At 37.3% G+C, this 21,855-nt stretch overlaps 1 protein-coding gene across 1 annotated transcript in view; it reads right to left on the bottom strand.

The window, feature by feature from the left end:
* Positions 1-21,855, bottom strand: part of TASP1 (taspase 1) — an 83,929-nt gene that overhangs the window by 24,284 nt on the left and 37,790 nt on the right. The window contains exons 9-11 of the mRNA XM_084285000.1: positions 17,934-18,053; positions 17,006-17,084; positions 1,581-1,691 (exon numbers count right to left, since the gene is read on the bottom strand). Of these exons, the coding sequence (XP_084141126.1) occupies positions 1,581-1,691; positions 17,006-17,084; positions 17,934-18,053 (310 nt within the window). The remainder of the gene's footprint in view (positions 1-1,580; positions 1,692-17,005; positions 17,085-17,933; positions 18,054-21,855) is intronic.

Below are 21,855 nucleotides of genomic sequence, written 5' to 3'. Positions count from 1 at the left end.
AAAACCAAAGGGAAAAAAAGAAGAGTTAAAGAAGCTGGTTGATTACATTAAAATACCTTTACCAGGACAAACAGTAAGAGAACTGCACTTTTGTTAGCAAGTACCCCAACTAAAAATTTCCTGAACTTTTTTTTTTTATTATTATTATTTTATCTTTTATCAGCCAGTTTCTATGAAGTACTATTAAAGAACTATTCTGGCAGTAGCTGTTGAGTGTGTACATGCATGTGTGTGTGTTAACATGAAATCAAACAAGGATATATACTATTTATGTTTTCTTTTGGTATTCCCACAACAAACTGCACAATAATTTTAGAAAGTAGGGAGACCGAAGACCTGATTTTCCTGAAGTTAGGTCACTTCATACAGAACCTGCAGAGTGACATTACAAATTAGTGATGCTATCACATGCATGCTTCCTAAAGACTTCTTGGATAATTAAATCCCTGACTTTGTGCACTGGAATAAATAATTTAATACAAAAAGTTACATTTGTTCTGCTTCAGTTATAATCTCTTTGGGGAAAATACTAGGATTATTCTGTTCTGCGTTTTTACAGCACCTAGAATTGACTGCAACACAGCAGTATATTATTAAGTGAAGTCTTCTAATATGGAGGTAGCTTCTCCTCAAAAAGTCAAATGTAATGCTGTCAGAAGCAGAATTCAATAAGGATTCCACGTTATCAACAGAAATAATGGAATTGCAATACAATTCTTACTGAGACCAGGGGCAATAGTTCCTGGGTCCCAAAGAGGTATCTGTATGTCACTCTTTGTTCTAATTAAAATACCATAATAAAAAAAAGTTTACAACACAGTGCATGAGAAGTGCTATGTTTTGCAGAAGAAATTTTGGAAGTAAAAACTGTAGATACTAAAGCTTCAAAAATTTCAAGGTGTATAAAGACAATGCAAATCAACATGTATGCCAGAATTCCCATTAAAGTCTATGCTATCTTCATAAGTTCAAGCTCATATAGATATTTTAAAGCTTCATGTTCATATTTTCGTTATAACGTGACGGAAGAAAACAAGATCTGCATTCACATATACTTAATCCTCTCATATAAAAAAAAAAAATGTGTTTACCCCCCAGTAGTCTTGAATGTAGTCTACATCACTTTTTCAAGAAATCAGTTTCATAATGTAAATAGCAAACCAGAAGCTGTCTGTCCAAGAAATTAAATTAGAAAAGGCAGTGGTTTTGAGGTCTGCTATATTTAAAAGGGTTAATGAGATGAATAATTTTTATAAATGCTGCTAAACCACCAATTCTAAAGCATGCAATTGTATGCTACAGCCAATGATTCAGACAGGAAATTCTTCCTTCAAACTTCTCCGGGTATTCTATGACTCACATATCAATTGAGATATTACCAAGGGTTTTCCTTTAGATTTTTTCCTCTGTAGTTTGATTTAACATTCTTTAGATGTAATACAACACTAAATTTGAAGCCAACTGCAACACAGGGTTTCAACAGAAATTGTAAAAATAAGCATCTTAAGTTTATTTAATAGGGTTAATTGTATTTTAAACAATGCTATGAAATGCTTAGGCAATTAGCACCAGATACTTACCAATGAACTTGTTTTGCATAGTCTCGAGGAGAGCTTGGTGGGCATCTTCCGTTTGCAAAGCACACGAACATTCTCTGGCCAGTATGGTTCGGACAAGGTGCTCTCCACAACCTAAGGAAATATAAAGATTAGGAATAGTCAAAATATAGGTAGTGCTATGAAAGTACTCTGCCATTAACACCACAGGCAAAAAAAAAAAACTGCATGTGAGAGTATCCAACATTTTTTTAATTATTATTTTTTAAAAGGATGACACTGAGTCACCAGAAAGTTCAATTATGCCAGCAGTTTCTCTCACAAGCTTACTGAAATTTTTACTACACAAAGTCATAAACCAAAGAGGGTTAAATAAAGAGAGAATAAACAGTAAGATTGTCTCTGACTTGTCATCTTTATCCAGATCCTGCAATTCTCTCTCAATTCACCTACTAGTCATTCTCACAGGAATACTTGGATACAGCTCATTATATACAACAAATATTTTTAACAGTTTAATCTTACAAAGATGACATCTTTAAACCAAAATCATCTTTGGTGAATGCCACAGTTAATTCCTCTGCATGATGTAGTCCATCTGATTCAGCCTTTTGTCAACAAAGGAATAAGTGAGTTTACCTACAACTATGTTACTTTGACATGGTGTCTGCTTATGGGACTATGAATAAAAATTACCGTAACTGTCAAAGGCTTGTCTTTAAGAAACTAAAAAATGCCAGCCAGCAACCGTTTACTGCCTCAGTACTTTCTGTATGAAACTTGCCAACAAGGAAGATGAATTGGTCATTAGTGCTACTCTGTAGGAACGCTTTCACACCCGCTGCTTTTCTGCCATCCTCTTTTCCATTCCTGTAACGTTCTTTGGGACATAGAGCTGTGGTCAAAGAGTGCAGTACATATTTATTGGATGAAAGTATTCTTGGAGAGGAAAACACATTGGTGATACCTTCTAGATACATAAGAAAGTCATTCTGCTGCTGTGCCTCCCATTTGTTGACATTTTTTCCCTTGGTGCCAAGGAAGCAGATGAACCAGCTAGAAGAGGTCGTACCAAGCACCGGTTTAGCTCAGCAGTGTAATCCAGTGAAGAAAAAAGGAAAGCCACAACTAATTTAACAGCTGTGACACGACAATGGTTTTAATCATCCACATTTAGGTGACTGCAATTTGATCAGACCTGCAACTTCAGAGTGTAGCAGGGCCTAAAACCTCATTGGACACCAGAATATATAAAGAGAAGCTGAATGAAGTCAATTCCCAAATATCCTTATATGTTTCTAGCTAATTTCTCATTAACCACAAGGTTGCAAGCACTGTGCTGGCTCCATACAACAATCAGCTATAATCCAGTTGGACTTACTAGCTTAGGTGCAGAGCTACTTAAATACACCTCTGCAGCTTCCAGAGGCAATTCAGGGCTGGAAAGCACCTAACTGCTTTCTCACAGCAGAGAGCTGGAGCTGGTAAGACATGAGGCCTAAGCTGGCTTCAGACAAAGGCAGCTCAGTCTCCACGGATAACATTCCCTTTTCTGGAAGCATGAACAAGCCCAGAACAGAGGAAACTGAGTGACTCTGGATGAAGCCAGCCTAGATCTGGCACAAAGAAAGAATAACTAAATCCAACCCAAACTGGCTGCAGTGCGGCCTGCTGCGTGCCTCATCTCCGTGCTTCCCAAAGCTCTGCGTTGGGAGCACTGGCTGGCGTGGGCACATGGCTGCACGAACACGCACAGGCAGGGCTAGCGCCGTGCCTTGGAGCTGCTCGCTGACTTGCTTCTTGTTCTTGCCACTGCTTTGAGCCCCAATTACCACAGCGACCTTCTCCAAGAATCTTTCTTTCCGATTACTCGTCACACAATTATACCCTTCCCCTTCATGCCAAAATGAGTTTTCAAGTACCGTTTCTCAAAAACTGCTAATATATCAGAAAACAGAACAAAAATTTACTCCTTCACCGTCATTTCCAAGATTAAAAAAAGAACAACCAACCCCCCCTTCCCCCCCGGAGCACTAGGTAAGCATTAGAAATCTGTGAATAAGCCCAGGATCAGATGGCAGAAGAATTGCGTGTACTTGCCCCAAAATCTTACAATCTTCCATCATCAAACCTACACTTCAGTCTTCAGTTACATGCTCCTTCAAATGGGCAGTATCTCCTGATTGATACAATTCACTTAAACTGAATTGTTTGAAGTGGGGCACTCTGGCATTCCATCTACACATAACTGGCATAATGGAAAGGCCAAAAAAAAAAGCTTTGTATAGCAAACTGATTGAGTAAAAGCCAGGTATAAATTTAGAGGAAACTGAAAGACCTAAAATAGTACAATAACACAGCAAAGGGAGGCCATTCTTGAGAGCACAAGAAAAAAGTGTTTTCACAGACACTGCCAAACTCTCAAGTTACTGAGAAAAGTGTCCTGGTTAGGACATTATCTTCAAGAGGATAACACAATACAGCATCCTTCAGCAGTTGCTTACAGGAAGGTCTGTCTGTTCCTTGCCTCATTACTTCCACGCTGGAAACCTTTCGACCACAATACAATTGAGTTATCTCATACTTATTTATTCAAGACAAAGTAATGCATAAAGAACATGCAAAAACTGCAAGATGCATTTTGCCCATAGATCACAAATTGGACCTCATTTGTTTTTAAACAACAAAAATGTAATGATTATGAAATTCAGTTGTAATGAATAGGACTAAATAAGAATATGCTACAGCAAAAACTTAGCAAGTTGACTTTTTCTTGAACAAAACCTGTTAACAACTTTAAAGATAAATTTAATACACTACATGAGGTAAGAAGCATGGGGCTTACAATTGAATCAAGCAAATGAGAAACAAAAATAAGAATGAGCCTATGCATCTCCAAGTTGTAATAAAGCCAGATGTTACTACTTCAGAATTTAAGTAATCCCTAAATTGGCATCAAAAAGACAATAGCTATTTTTTAGCATGATGTATTATCTTATTTTCCCCCAAGAGAATCACTTTATTGAAGAATTCCCATAACATTGAGTCTTCTACAAAAAAAAATAATGAAGAGACACAAAACTTAATATAGGTTAAGAACAGCTGCAGCCCACTGATGTGATCCAGGAACAACCACAAGGAAAGCAGCCTTGCAATTCTACTAACACATCACACATCTCTACATCCCCACAGACAAACTGATTTCTTTTTGTCATATTTATATCAACCTACAAGGCAGTAAACTTACAGACCGCTGCTGGCAGCTTACGTAAAGATCTTTCAGCACATCACACGCCAGCAATCTGCAGGGACAGATAACTAATGAAAACAATCCCCCCGCCACCCTTTTTTAAAAGAGAAATTTGTTCCTTCAGTTTTTCAACTAGGAACATCTATTTTTGAACAAGAAAATAACCATGCAGTGTTTCACATGCCTCGACCAGATAGAGACTGGGAAAAATTAATTATAATTATTCCAATAGGATGGTATTTCCTATTACCTCAAGTAGAATCAAATACTAGGTTGTGCACTGTCTGTGGGTTTATCACACCTGTACGTCTCCACTGTCTCAAACCTGGAAAATAGTGCTGATAATACCAGGAATAGACACAAAATAAATGCATACAGAACTACAGTAATCTAAACCTGATTTATAACGTACAATATAAAGTTGTGGGTTCAAATTTATAGTTTCATTCATTTGTAAACTAACCACCAGCATTAGCCAACTTGTGAAAAAGTTTTATTAACATGAACCAAGATAGCAACAAGTCAGAGCTACCGCAACGCATTTCCAAATCACGCATGAGCTAGTGAAAACTTTGGTCTGGTTCACTTGCTTAACTATCTCACGTTATGTTTAAATATGTCTTATTACACTTCACAGATTTTCACTAAACGATACTGAAATCAAACCAACAGGAAACTTGCTGTGATGAATTTTCAATTCTACATTAAAGTTGAAGTACGCTTGTTTTAGTGACTTTCCTGTAAACAGAGTCTGAATCATTTTATTATCCTCTCCCAGTTAAGATGATGACTTCTTTGGTAACCAGAAGCTCACGATATCTCAGAGACAAACACTCTCCAACAAGACCAAAGCTTCCATAAGCCTTCATGAAAGAGTGAGTCAAACGGAGATAGCTATCTGGAAAAATTTACTGGGTTAACTTAGTGCTTCTCAGTGAAGGAACTGTTTCATATAGTAAGTAAAGTATTTTCCGAACAGTAATACTGTGCAAGCACCATGTGGCCTTTTTGTCTGTGGTTGCAGAAGCAATGGATATTCTATTTTGAGGAATAAATAAATCAAAAGGCAGGTAAAGATTAGTATTTTTATGCAATTTTCTAGCCTCCTACATCAAGAGGAAGTAAGTACGTTCAAAAACCAGATTCCTCAAGGCTCAAAAGGCACATAGCAGGAACAGGCCCCTATGACAAGGGAAGCAAAGAAGTATAAGGCACAACAGTCCTAGCTTTTATTTCACACTTAAACCAAATGGCTTGAGGAGATACAGAGTCTCAATTAAATAAATAAATAAAACCTGTCGAAACCTAACTGATCAAGTTACACCTTTTTAATGCAAAGTTCAGAAGTTTTCAGCCGTGTCTGAAAACCGCTTTAGCCCCGGAGACCATACAAAAAGCATCAGAACTGACTTTCAGAAATACAGGTCATCTTGGATCACATCAGAGAACAGTTTCTAATGCAGTGTTTCTTTCAAACTGTAAAGCTAACCAACAATGAAATATGAAATATGACTTCCCTCCTCTGTGAGTATTTACACGTGCAGTTTCTGAGAATACCACTTTTCCTACTCAGACGCCCCTCGTTGAGTCATACAAGGTCTCCACAAGAACAATCTGAGAATCCACAGCCTCCTTTGTTTCCCATAGTGTTCTCTTTCGTCTGTTATAACTTAACATTTATGTATATATCAGTAGTTCTCTCCAGTTACTACGTCAGCCAAAAATAGCACAGAAAAACACAGAGCCCCCAAGATGCACTTTTCAAGCTCTGAGCACAGCAAGATGGTCCTTCCTGCACTCCCTGCCCCATGCACCAGATGTTGCTGATCAGTGAATCACAGATCAAGCAAACCAGAAGTACCTGTTACATTGTACAGTGCTGTCCTGCAAGTGCGATGCATGCCATTTTGCAGGGGAATGAAAGACAGGAACCAATCATGGCAAGCTGTCAGTGTGCTGACACATGACAATAATTTTTCCATTGTCATCTGTAATTCTAACAGCAGGCAGATATTCTCTCTGCACAGCACAGGATGTCTTTGTTACAGAACGTCATGCACAAGACAAGAAATATCACAGAATCACAGAATTTCTAGGTTGGAAGAGACCTCAAGATCATCGAGTCCAACCTCTGACCTAACGCTAGCAGTCCCCACTAAACCATATCCCTAAGCTCTACATCTAAACGTCTTTTGAAGACTTCCAGGGATGGTGACTCCACCACTTCCCTGGGCAGCCCGTTCCAATGCCTAACAACCCTTTCAGTGAAGAAGTTCTTCCTAACATCTAACCTAAAACTCCCCTGGCTCAACTTAAGCCCATTCCCCCTCGTCCTGTCACCAGGCACGTGGGAGAACAGACCAACCTCTCTATAGCCTCCTTTAATGTACTTATAAAGAGCGATAAGGTTGCCCCTGAGCCTCCTCTTCTCCAGGCTGAACAAGCCCAGCTCCCTCAGCCGCTCCTCGTAGGACTTGTTCTCCAGGCCCCTCACCAGCTTCGTTGCCCTTCTCTGCACCCGCTCAAGCACCTCCATGTCCTTCTTGTAGCGAGGGGCCCAAAACTGAACACAGTACATATATATATGTATGTATAAAACTGAACACAGTACATATATTAGGATTGCATACCTTAGCAGGCATAAATGTGAATGGTACACCTTATTGACCCATTTAAAGATTTAAGGGTTTTTTTATTATTATTATTATAGTCTATAAAGGTACATAGAAATATATACCTTGATTCACAATTCTAATGTTTTGTCAGTGATACGCCAGGTCATATTATTAATGAGCAAAGCTTAGCAAAATTAGGTTTTCTGGGTGTATTAGCATAATTACTAGTCATCACGTGTTAGAGCCAAGCTAAGGCTTTTACACTTCAATTACTATTTAGCTGCATGCATTTAATGGTTTTTCAGCTGTAAGTCTTTTTGAATGTTTCATTCTGTTTAGCTTGTCAGTGAACTACCCCAATGTAATTCAACAACATACTGCTGGATAGGTACGTACTGCAGCACAGCAGCTGTGGACACAATCCAGGTTTGTTTGTGAATGTGTCAGTTGCTGAACTGAGAAAACAAACAAGTCAGTAACATGAAAGGTAGAGCTTACAATTCCTAATGATCTTCAACAGTTAATTGCTCTATTCTGTAGTAATTTACTAGCTAGCCTACAAAAAACTCACAACAACCAAATTACTAATTTTTAAGGTTGTCAGTATCTTTGATTTTCAGCTATTAAATGACATACTATTGAGTATTATCTTGAAGAAAAGGTTAGAAATCTGAGCTATAACAGTTAAAGGAGCATGGCTAACCTTTTGTACCAAACAGTAACTAGTGCTCCAGCTAATTCGTAGGTTATACAAATGTAAACTTGTTGTAGACTTTGGTTATTAATTTCTGCTTCATGTAAGAAATGATGGATTAAATTATGTTTTTTTTTTTTTCTTTCTATTATTTTTTCTCAACATAGGGACTTCTCAAGTAGATTTCAATGCTTAAAATAACCACAACAAGAGGGGAAAGAACCCAGCACACTATAAGCTGAACATCCCATACAAAGCGTGCTCTGCATCTTATAATGTCCTACCAATGGAACCAAGATGGCAAACGAAAGGAAGGCCTTCTGCAAAGCAAAGGCCTCCGAGCAGCGTGTCAGAAAGAAATTGTTTTTCTGCTTCTTTTGATGGGAGATGCTTTCAAGTCAGGAAATTAGAAACAGGTGTGCCAGAGGGCACATACACATCCATGCACCACACTGAAAAACACGCGTTTTCAATTTTCAGACATGAAAGAGACTCCTGTTGAATGGAAGGAGAAATGAAAATCTAGCTTTCTTTCTGCAAGCCATAAGCAGAGAGCTTATGTAGCTTTGACAAGCTGCCTGAGCCCGTCTGGCGATTGAAATGTACAGTACCTCAACGCAAAGTGTTGGAGCTTGTTTTAAAGGAGCACAAAATGGAAACTTGCATTACTCATATTCACCTAAGAATGGAAAAATTAATCTGGTTTACTCCACTGCCAAAATATGACTCTTCCCTTTTCAGAAGTTAAAGATAGAAATTACAGGTTATCTGTATTTTATTATCTATTTCATAAAGCAGAGACTGAACCTGGCCCTGTCAAGTTGTTTCAGTTTTGATGTTATTATTTTTAGTAGTGCCAAAAAAACAAGTATCAGTTCACAAGTTACAAATTACCACTCCTGCTTTATTTCCTGAAGTAGTTTCTTAGTAATGTCTAATGGAAACACAGCGAAACCTGTATTATAGCAACCTCTGGTCTATTAACAGCATCTCTAGAAAAATATGACTAAAAACTTACAAGGCAATGATGTTAAAAAATAAAATACAGTAAAGTAAATTACTTGGCTTGCAAGATACTGGTACAGTTAGTTACCTGTTAAAATAAAAATTCAAGAACATTTCAGATTCTAAACTCTAATTCTCAAAAGACAGAAAATGCTACAGTCTAGCATAATGCACTACAGTACTAAATTAAAACCTCTTAATTTTTAGCTTTTTGCACTTCTGTCAGCTGCTGCATCTTGCCTTCATACTAGCAAGATAAACTTTTTTAACTCACTTACCTGCTGCCAGGAAGAACACCTGCAAGCAAAATGCCATACAATTACTGAAGCATTGATCCTAGAGGGATCAATGGAGCACGTTCACGTAGACAGAAAACTCTTGGGTGATTTAACTTCAAAACTAGGAAATACCTACTAAGAAGATGCACACTGAATTTTCCCAAAAGGTTGTAACAGAAACTGTGGTTAAGTTTCAAAGAGAACAAGAAATATCTAACATTGGGACAGACTTTATTTAACATTTATTTTCTAAGGAGCTCTATCATTCATCTTTAATTTTTTAGCATGAGGAAAAAAAAACAAACACACACTAAAACTAAAACTAAACCTAAAAATCACTCCAAAGAGCAACTGATCAGGCTATTCTACAAATTTACAGATAGAAAAAAAAGGAAAAAAGAATAATTAAAAAAAAAGACTAAGTAGTTAAAAGTTGCAAAATTCTTGCAAAATTCATGAATACTTCACTTTCAATGAAAATTTTTCTGGAAAGTGCCAGATATCTTCAGGTATTAATAAACTGCTTGTTTCAATTATTATGAACAAGCATTTCAGATGCAGAAAAAGATAAAACAGAATGAAGAAAAAATGTAGTTCCATTAAACTGGATGCACATTTTATGTTTTATTTTACATTTAGTATATTTTGAAAGATGAAATTCAGTAAAACTGAAAAGGAAAGACACAAACTCATTTTTGCCTAGGCCTTCATCAGAAGGTTTGTTGTTACTGACCTCTTTGTGAAAATACTACACCAAACAACAAACCTTTGGTCAGGTAAAAACTTCCAAGGAGAGAAGCGAGTCAGTAGCTTCTAAAGTCATTAGCTACCTAAACACGTACGATCATTTGCTCCCGATGACAGAAAAATGCTTAAGACAAAAACAGAATTCAGGTGGATGCGGTCTCAATTTAATTTTCTATCTTTGCATCCAGGTCATGCCATTTGGGCCAGGCACGGCAGGCAGACCAGGACTGACACTTTTCAGAGGAGGCAGTGCTGTGCTGCCTGCCTGGCTGCTGCCCCAGGTTATTAACACGCTGCTCTGTGAGCAGTGGGCCTTCTGCAGGAGAGTACTACTTTTCAAAAGGCAGTGCAACTTCATTCTTAAGATATATTATTACATTAAGTCCAGTTAAAATTTCAAAGGGCAATAAGCACCCTATGGCTGTTGAATCCATCCAGTTTCGCTTCAAAAAATTAAAAAGAAAAAAAAAAAAAAAACCTCACTAAAGGTCATTCAAGGAAGCATTCTGATTATTTCCTGGACTGGACAACCCCCTCAGCTTTGAGCACCGTGGTAGCGTGTTTCGTTGACTGTCTCGTAGCGCTACCACTTCCACAAATCATCTCTGCCTGTTGCTTCCTCCCTCTTCACACGGCCTTGCGGTGATAGTACGTCAGTTCAGACACCACATGCTGCAGCACTGAAGCCTCCAAAAGGCATCTGGAGACAAAGTCTGAACTCTTGACAGAAGCATTGACTTCAGAGGTAAATGCTGATCTGTCTGGAGACAGACCCTTCTTCTGCAGCCCTCTGTTCAACTGGCACAATGACATAACTCTTCTCCACACGCAGCTGCTTCATCTGTGATGCATTAAATTACCTGTTATTCCCCAAACCTTACAAGAGCAGATTGATTTTGAGAGACAGTACATCTCTCTACAAAGGGATTAGCTGTACCACAATCGCTATCTCACACGACGTAGCTTAAACAACCCATGCAAGATCCAAGATTTGCCCATGAAATTACTGTGGGCCTTTGGCCGAAGGAGGGCACAGGTCAGGCAGACCGACCGCACCTGCCCAAATACTGGCAGCCACTCCTGCTCTCAATGCATGGTACCTCAAAACCAAACATCACAAGTCAATTTATGGGTATTAAAGCTTCTGTGAGAGGCATTTCCTCCACGCATTTGCAGATAAATCTATGGTTCCTGTTGGAAATGAGGTTTCAAGTAACAATCTATGGTTCAGCAACTTCCATAAGCAGAAAGAAAGATGCTGGCTATGGCATAGCTCAACAACTGATTTACCAAGCACAAGCCACCTACTCTGCACAGGAGGCATTTCCCATTCCACATTACTTGCTCTGTTCTCCAGCAGAATCATCCATAAGGTACACGATGGACTTGAAAGGAGAACAAAACTGAACAAAAATAAAAGTTTGAGCAGGAAGAGACAGTGGAAGGAAGAGTGAATATGCTCATTTCTCACTGATGATAATTTTGAAAAGAAGAGAACATGGGCAGCTCTAACTTGTATGAACAGAGGTTTGGGAGGCCACAACTGATGAACTTATTTGTCAAGTAAATTCAATGTATCCAAGAGCAATTTCACAATCTTGAATTGTATTCTCGAAAACCAAGCTAAACCCAAAACTTAGGGAAAAAGGATTAGCTTTACATGATTACATGGCCCCATGGCTGTTAGGGCTGGCAAAGGTACACACACCAGCCAACTCAACCCACTGTGAAACAACTCTCCTAATTTCTTGTTTTATCAATCCGTACGGATGTCAATCTGATGGGAGGGAATGAAGGTGAATGAGCCAGACTTCTCCCAGGGGAGCCCAATGACAGGACAAGAGGCAATGGCCACAAATTAAGAGACATGAAATTCAATCTGAACACAAGCAAAATCTTTACTGTGAGGGTGGTCAAACACTACAGCAGGTTGCTTGGAGAGCTCTGCTATCTCTCTCTGTGGATATAGTAAAAACCCAACTGGACACCAGTGTTCCAGCTGACCCTGCTTCAGCAGGGGCTGGACTACATGATCTCAGGTTCCTTCCTACCTAAGCAGTTCTGTAATACTTCATAATATAAAATGTGCTATTTTTCACTTTACTGAATGATGCATCGAAAGAAAAATATATCCAAACCACCTTTTGAAGTATCTTAACATAATCCCTAAAATGCATTTATGAGCACAGAGGCCACTCTCAGTGCCTATGAGAACTTCTACCAGACTAATCCTCACCTGCATCTCAGTTTGGGTCCAGAAACCTGACATCCTTGCTACTTTCTCAATAAAATGTAACTTCGGGCTCAATCCAATTATATTCATTAATATGCTTACTTCTTCTGAAATAATTCAATATATTTAAAAATTCTACTCTCCTCTTTCTTTAGGATTATAAACCATAATAAGGTCCCATTTAAATTCTCCTTATAATTCTTCAACATTCATGTATCAAACATGCTCCTCAAATGGATTCTCCTAAATGTCAGAAACTTTTCAGCTTTGTGTTACAGAATTTCTGCATTTTCTTAACAACCAAGACCTTCAGTCTATCTTCAGAAATGAAGTACCAAAGGGCTTGGCTTGCTGGTTTCATTGGTTGCTCCATGCACACAAAGCACACCAGCCACGCATGAAGAATGGGTAGGTATGATTTCTACTAGATGCTGTTGTAAAGATGTTAAAAAGTAATGCTATTCATAACTCTCCGTTTCTTTATCTCCACTCAAAAATTCCACTTACATTTGTGTTTTCAAAGCCTCCTCCATTAGCTGTTACTGTAGATTTTATATCTAAGGCTCTGTATCTCCAAAAAAGAATTATTACTTTCCAACTTATCTCCCAGGAAAAACACAACCTACCTCTTCTTGGCACAGTTAGTAGACCAATATCCACAATCATCATGGATGTCCCAGCTGGGAGAGACTGAAGTCACACTTGATATTATTTTGAATGACAAAAATATGCACAATGTCTTTAATTCATATTGCATTCAGGAAAAAATAGGAAATGTTTTCTTAAAGTACAGCCAAAAGGCAGACAATTGTTTCTCCTGTGGTTGGATTTTGTTCACGAATATTTTCCTGCCAAGTAATACCCATCTTCCTGTGTTTATATTCATATACCAACAAAAAATATTTATTAAAGAGTTTCAAGTCACCTTCAGAGTGTGCCTTTGGCTTTTGGAGTGGCTGGGTGCTTAAAAGGGGAGGCTGTTCTATGTGTGCACATACAAGTGTGTGCATGTCTGTGTGTGCACAGGCACAAATGCACATGTGAGCTCTTAAAGGCAAAAACTGTGGTTTTATACCACTCCAAACCAAAAAAGGGTTTAGTTTCTACTTATCTTTATGCTAAATAAAGGCCATTGGCAATGCCTATCTTATTTAGCATGCTTTCACTCAATCTCTACCATCATTCTCGCATGGGATGGCTCTTGCATTCTGTTGTTAGGTCCCACAGTTAAGGTTGCACAGGTATCTTAGCTATGTCTGTAACAGCAACATTCTCTGAATTTCTTGAATTTTAATACTGGTTTTGAGATACTTACAGCATTCCTGTAATGTTTATCCTTAAGCTACCAGAAGTCCCTAAACCATGTTTTGTTCATTGTTGTGTTTTTTTTTTTTTTTTTCAGAAAAAAAAATATAAATTGTAACATAATTCAAAGTTCCTGCTTTAAAATGTCTTCCCAAAAAATGATGCAGAACTCAGAAAGATTGTACTTGTTTAACATAGAAATTGAGTTTCAGACTAACAGCTACAAAACAGACCTTGAATTCAAGGCCCTTTACATTCAAAGTCATTCCTAAATCCCAAAGTCTCCCCATTCCTGTCATCATCTTTTGATTTCAGTTGTTCCACCCCCTGTTAAACTATATCCATACGAGTTTTACAATATCCTGTGTATTATAAACCATGAAGTATCTTTTGAAAAGTCAAAAAAAAAAAAAAGCCAAAAGACTAAACAAGGCCAAGAGAGTGTTAGAGGTAAGAAAATACCATTCAACAAGTTGAAGTCATGCCCAAACAAGTTCAGAACCACCATCTTTGGCACATCCAATGTAAAATCATGATAAAAATGGCCCAAATATTTGAGAAACAACTTGCTAAAGGCATAACAACTAATACTAAATCCTTTTTGAACACATCAAAAGCAGGAAGCCAGCCAGCATCCACAGGGCCAACAGACAATCAAGACGTAAAAGCATGTCTTCAAAAAATACATGTCCATTAAAAAAAGCTACATGAATTTGGAAGTACTTTTAATAAAGTAGTCTTATGGCAACCCCTTTCTTCCCTTTTATGAGAAAAGCAGTGAAAGATATGTCTCAAGCTGAAGCTTCGAAAGAAGGATTTTAGAACAAAATTAATAAAAATCCAAGTACATAAACAACTGAATTATTAACTGTGGCATTTGAACTAACATTTCTTTTTCCAAGAAAGCTTCTACACAGTTCAGTCGTCACAGTAAGAAAAACATTCCCATCAAGGATTAAATGACTGAGCTTCCAAACACAAGTAAGAAATCTTTAGCAAGTCATTTGACCTATAAAAAAGAAAGGTATCTCCAGCTTGTAAAGCCCCAATGTCGCAGATCACTAGAAGGTTACAAAACAGAGTGGAGGTGCCAGTCCTAGTCCAGTACATTTCCTTGCAGACCTGCAGCCACCCTCTGTTCGAAACTGGACACCAAACTGTCTGGAGCTCTAGTTTGACCCAGTATGTCCATTCCTATGTTCCTGCCAATTCTGAATGGATTGTGACATACAAGTGTTTGTATTCTGTATACTTTGAATGACTATTCCAGACTGCTTTCCCTACTCCTGAGATTTTCCCCACCTTGTTCAATCTTTTTCTTATCACAGCCTCCAAAATCCAAAGACACGGATCTTAAAATATTTTACAAACACTGACTCTTAAAAATTGCTTGCAGAAAGCCAATGCCAAAAAATATCCCTTCTCAACATTGAATATAAAGGCCGATTCAACAACCTCTCAAGGCTCAAATTTTTATCCCTAGCTATCACTGAAAAATAATCTCTGGCTATCTAGAAAACAAATTTGTTTACAAGATAAAACATTGAGCTTCTGAAAATGGAAAAAAGAATGGTATTGATTACAGAGGAGTTCGCACTTCCTGTAAACATTTCTATCTTCCGCTCTTTCTCTTGCTCTCTCTCTCACACACACAAACTTTAAAGGAAAGCCAGAAACAAGAGTTTAATTAAACACCACTAGTCTGAATTTCAAATCACCGAATAAACAGATGGCCATGCTTCATAGACCGCCAGCAGTCTATTTCAATTAACTGCAATTGGTATTAATATAACACGATGGAAGCTAGAAGACGTGAACCAAAGAAATACATTTATATATGTGTGTGTGTGCGGGTTATAAATAGTGTAACATTAAAGTATTTACCATTATATAAAATTAGTACCAGCATAAAAGAAAGGAGACTTCTGTTTAAGGCCATCATTAAACCCAGTCAATCTCCTTTAAGTATATCAGGCTGTTTGTCTGTACTTATACAGACTTCGAATCCAGCTGACTTTGTAAAAAGCAGTTTTAAAAAATTCAATAAAGGTGTCCTTCTCAGCTTTTCCACAATCTCCAATATTGGCCTTATGCTCACCACTTACTATGGTCACCAACTCTACAATATTTAAATATATTTGCTTACACAAGTAGGCATTTTTTTTAAACTAAAATCAATATGGTGTTTCTTGCACAGAGATGTCTTCCAACACTTCTGCATTTAGTACCGTAGATTTTGCATCCTGACAAGTACTTTTTCTGTTTTATACTGCTCATACAACCAGGATCAATCATAAGATGAAATTCAGTTCTTACAACAGCTTTTACTTTTTATTTTATTTTTTAATTTTACTTGCAACTCCTGCATAACTTCATCTTAAAACTTTTGTGTTCTAAATATTTACCTGGTATTTAATACAACACAATTATCTTTTCAATGTCTGTTCCTGACACGTCAGAAATATCTTGGGTTACATTCTCCAGTCTTACGTAGTGTTATGAGCTATTACCCTAATTATCTACTCTTTTGTTATTTTTCTTTTGTTACTATTCCTCCTGTCCTGTTAAATTTAGTAGATCTGTTGTTAAACTTGTTTTTACAATTGTTGTCTCCAGTGTTCAGCATTCCAGCCAAGAGAACAGCTCAGTGTGACAGCAGACTGGAAGGCAGAATATGAACAAAATACTTTTGTGTGTCCAGGACCCTGAGATTTCCAAATGGAAGTGAAGCCACCCTAATTTTTCTGATGTTACACTCACAATTTCTGAATAAATGTTTTCCAAGACATATGCTCTAGTCATTTGTTTTTGCCTTTTCCTCTTCCATTTAAGAGGAAACGAGAGCTTTGTGAAAAACAAAATGACTTAAATATTCCCTTAAAATAATATGTAACCCTTTTGGAGGGAAAAGTGCAATTTGTAGCATTTTTGTATGCCAGGTACCCTCTTATGTTAAGGACCTTCAAATTCCCTTAGTCCTCTACAGAAGGCTTACAGTTAGAGATGCATTTTGTTTAAAACAGTATTAGACTTCTAAAAACGGTTCTTTACAGGACAATAGATCTATTAATACATAACAGATAGAATACATCCCTTCAGTGCAATAAAAGTTCAAGTGGATTAATTTATGGATTTAAAGACAATACTAGTGTATATACGTGTGTGTGTGTGTGTATATAAATACAGTGATACAAATATAGAATGCATTACAGAAATAATGATAATATTTTAATTCGTCATTTATATTAAAACTCTTTTGGATTTGTAAACAAATTACATAGAGATAGCAACATTTTGAAATATTTATAAAAGTAGCAAATACCTGAAGTACTCACAGCAGTGGAGTAAGGTGTATGAGCTCCTGTATTTTCAGCCCAGCAGCCACAGCCATAAAGAGCTGCCTGTGGAAAGAAACACAGCTTTCATAAATTTAAATACCCAAGCTATTGGGTTGGTTCAATCCCTTAAAAAACAAACAAACAACAAGGACAAAAAAAGAAACCTGAGAAAAATCCAAGTATTAATATAACAGATCAGAAAATCATAACAGTCAAAATAAAAATTCCAATCCACTTTGGTGTATTTTCCAATACCACTTTTCAGAACTGAGTGATTATCTCTAGAGGTATAGTATTCTAACCTAACCTTAGAAAAAATTAAGTATAAATATCAAAACAAAATAATGCCAACTGTTCCCTTTCATATAAAGTCCCTTTCATTCTCCTATTCCAAAAGGAAATCTTTAATATGTTTTGAAAGAGGCAGATGACAGTGGCAAAAGTACACCAAAAATACACCTCTACAGCAGAGTATGGCATTATTTCTGATGCATTTCAAAACTCCCTTGTTTAATAACAATAAAGAATGCCTATAACTGATTTGTTCTTTTAATACCATTGTCACTTCTACCAATTCATAAGATTATTTAAAAATTGAATAGCTAGGACAACTTCCCTAAATATTGATAAAAATCCTATTTAAAAACACTTCAAGTATTTGAGAGTCCTTGTAGTAAGCAAGAGGTATTTAAGGCTGAAAATTAAATATTACGAGCTCTGGCAAAAGGTAAACTAAAGAAAAAGTTCTTACCTATCAATGTCTTATAACACTGATGCAGGACACTAAAAACAAAACTTACATTCCAAGGCAGTGATAATACCCTCAGAGTTTAATGGGAAAGGGAAGGAGAACATCAGTTTGCTACCACAGCTCTACTGAACAGGCATTCCCAAGTGAAAACATATTATCACCTGACCGACTCTTCCAGGATGCTTTAGTGCTAAACCTCCACTGGAGACAGCAGCAGCGACATTTCCTTCTTGGTCAACAACAACTGCACCAACTGTATCCAATGTTCCTGAGTCGTTCTCCTGCAGCATATACAAACAGAAATAACTACTAAAATAGCAAATTAAAGTCAGGTTATGCTTTTTAGGAGTGTGCAAACTAACGTGCACAGAACCAAGTGGCAGATCCATCGACAAAACTGATTTGTTATCATGCATATTGTACTGGTAGTGCTGCCATGAATCTTCCCAAAATGTTCTCTTGCCTCAGACAAGACCTGAAGAAAGCTTCTCTGGAAACAAGAAGGAAATAAGTATCTCACAACTCATCCAATGCTTAGATTACCTGCCTTTATTCACAAAAGCACCAAAAATCCTTTTATGCTAGTGATGCACACTTGTCCACTAAGAAGTGAATCAGGAATTCATTCCAAAGATACCGTATCAAAAGACCTCTCCCAAAAGCTTTGAGGTGGCATTTTCAGAGACTTCTGATCTTTAAAACTATATACGATTTTAAAAAAGACACACACACACAACCAAATCAAAAGAAAACAGAATTCACAAGCAGCAATTTACCACATAAAGAGAAAATTCAAATATTCTGAGCAAGACAGGAAATTCCCCCCCCCCCCCCCCCAGACAGATTCTTTCTGCCACGTTTATTCTTACTTTAGCAATCTCCAGTGGCATCCTGGTTGAAACAAATTACCCTCCACTCCCTCTGGATTGCTCAAAACGCCTCCTTACTTCCATCACTTCCAAGGCACATTTCCTCCCCTAAAAGCGGGGGTCTTTCAGCATCTATTCCTGATGCAAGCTCTCTGCCTACTGTCTCACAAACACTTCAGCTCTCACCTCTCACCCTCCAATCTCCCCTTCCTTCCCCTGTTTCCTTAACACACTCCTCAGTCACTCTATCAGAAAGAGCAGTTTTCCCCTCTGCCTAAGCTTCCCATAGTTTCCCCTCTCTGCCCAACCCATTGCAAGGCACTCTGACTTCATGCCCAGCTGCACACTTTTAATAGGACACAGCATACAGTATGCATAAAAGAAAATGAATAAACAACACTGATACATCATCCATCACACACACCGAAGATGAACACTGCTTCTGCACAAGCCCTCAACCCATGAACTGATCGATCTTTCCTCTCTAGAAATCGACCTGCTTTAAAAATAAAGTAAAGTAAAAATAGAACTCATTCAAGCAAATAAACCCTGTTAAGCTATATTTTTTTTTCATATAAACATGTTTTTTTCTGGACTAGAACCCAGGTGAAAAAGCAAGCTAAAAAAATCTATATCCAATTATTCAACTTCAAATCATCCAGCTCCCATCATCAATGAAAATTTACTTGGGCAAACAGAGTCACTTATCAAGCAGAATTCCTATGAGACTCATGCTCGTGATACTCTGGCCACATTTCGCACAGATATAACGCCTTCAGACTAGCTATTAGGAACAATTTCTTTACTCTGAGCATGCTGAAACACTGGGACAGGCTTCCTAGAGAGGTGATTGATGCCCCAAGCCTGTCAGTGTTCAAGAGACATTCGGACAATGTCTTTAACGATACGCTTAAGTTTTGGTCAGCCCTGAAGTGGTCAGGCAGCTGGACTAAATCATCTCTGGAGGTCCCTTCCAACTGAAATATTCTAATTGAGTTACTATTGCACCAGTCTTGAAATGAAATACACGTAATGCAATACTAGTGTTCTACAGTATTTTTCGTGCAACTGGAACCCCTAAGCAGGAGTGTCATCCTCAGCTTTAACCCAGGACAACAGTAAGCTTCCTCTCTTGAACTACACACCTGAACAAGTTGTGCACGCAGGAGCTGGCCATATTCAATATTAAAACAGATGGATGCCCTAAAAGCAAAGCAGAATAACTGAAAAGAGAAGAAGAGGTGAAAAATTACAGATCCTAATTCAGATATTATTAACCCAATTAGAACACTACTCAGTGGATTGCAAAGATACTGCACAGTGGAGCAGGCTGCTCACTGGAGGTGCAGACTCCCAGTCCGTGGAGATTTTCAAGATTAGACTGGATAAAGTTCTTCCAAACTTCTATGGTTCTATGTTTTCCATATAGAGAAGAAATACTAATAGGATGCAGATTTTGTTGTCTATCCCTTGCCCCCACTTTTATCAAAGGAAATTATACCCCCAACAAAAAATACATTGATAGACAACTACAGATGTGAAAATCAAGCCCATCAAAGTTAGGAAACGCCAGAATAAAGGCCACCTGTATAACCTTAATTCACGTTAAATCAAAGACTTGGGGTTCCCATAACGAACAGAAATACACGTTAGATAGATGAGGCTCAGAATAGACCAGTATGTTTTCCATATCATCTGACAGCAAAGAAAAAATGCTTGCAGCCTTTTTTTCGCAGCATCTTATTGCTCAATCTGTCATCTAACTTCAGATCTTACTTGCATATTTGCTTTCCACATTTTTTTTTCAGAGATATTTTAATCAAAAACCCGCAAGCATTTACAAATATATGTCTCATGAAAACTTTCTTCAGCATTATTTTCTTTAAAAATTATTTTCTTTATAAGAAGATCTATTTCATATCAGTATTTGCTGGCAATACAGCGGTATAGTTTGCTTGTTTGGGTTGATTTTATTTTAAGATAGGGAAATTTAGGAGGCTGGAATTTTTTATTTTTTTAAGGGAAATGCCTTTTTTAACATGCCGCAACGCGCCCCCCCTCAGCCTTCTGAAGGAAATTTGTATCAGTAAAACAAAGCAAATCTGCATTCTGCTTCACATAAACAGAAGTAGGGGCTGGGGTGTAGACTGTGATTAGAAAAAGAATCACTGCTGCTGTTACTTTTACCTTTACTCAGCAAACTCAAAACCAGCGTGGACCAGTTCTATTCCACATCCAGTGGGAAAATACATGATTGAATCTATTCTAGATTTATCTCTACATTTGTTCCCATTTCAACACTATTGACTTTACACTCTTGTGACACCATGAATGTCTACAGTTCAGCCTTAAAGACTTTCAATGACACGTTTCAGCTCTACAAACCATATGAACATTGAAAGATTCAGGATCCTGTCAAGTTGATACCAAGACAATCACCAGAAATATGTTAAATGCTACAATTCACAAAGTTTAAATATATATAGATAGATAGATACGCATGGACACATTATATATGTTTTTTATATATATTTTATACATATATATATATATATATGTTATATACATATATATTTTGAAGCAGGCAAACTTAACAGACTGTCAAAACTCTAAAATAAGTCCAAATTCCATATGGGTCCAAGACGGACTATAAGTGATCCAGCTTGCTTGCCCGTAGGTTTTTATGTATTTAATTCATAAATTTAACACCTTAGACTTCAAAATTTTGCAAGTTCTTGAGGAAACTTTATTATTACTTGGCCATATCTGTTAACAAATTCCATGTTTAACTTAAGCTAATAATTTATATTAACAAGTCAATTTCAAAAGCAGTTTGGGAGTTTTAACAATGTAGTACCACAATTTAAAAATAATCTGTTATGTAGTTTGTATTTAGTTTTCCCATGGAATTTTATTACGTTTTAACAGCTTCTCAATCTTTTACAGATTAGTATATTTAATTTTTTAGCAAAAGCTACATTTTCAGAACTGTATATTTTTAGCTGGTTAAATTTAAACTTAACAGCTTAAGCTTCCAGTTAATTTTGACCTGTCTGTCTTGATCAGCAATACTATATCTTTACTTAATCCTTTCAGTTATGTTTTCCATTCAAATTTAAATTTGTTAACATCCTTTCTACCTTGCTCTTCTTCTGACTTCTCAAATTTCAGAGATGAAAAATGACCAGGGTTTATAACAACTGTGCAGTACTGC

Source organism: Netta rufina, assembly GCF_964035555.1.
Source record: "Netta rufina genome assembly, chromosome: 3".
Classification (NCBI taxonomy): Eukaryota; Metazoa; Chordata; class Aves; order Anseriformes; family Anatidae; genus Netta; species Netta rufina.
The sequence above is the reverse complement of the archived record's forward strand: the minus strand, read 5'-3'. Positions and strand labels throughout refer to the sequence as shown.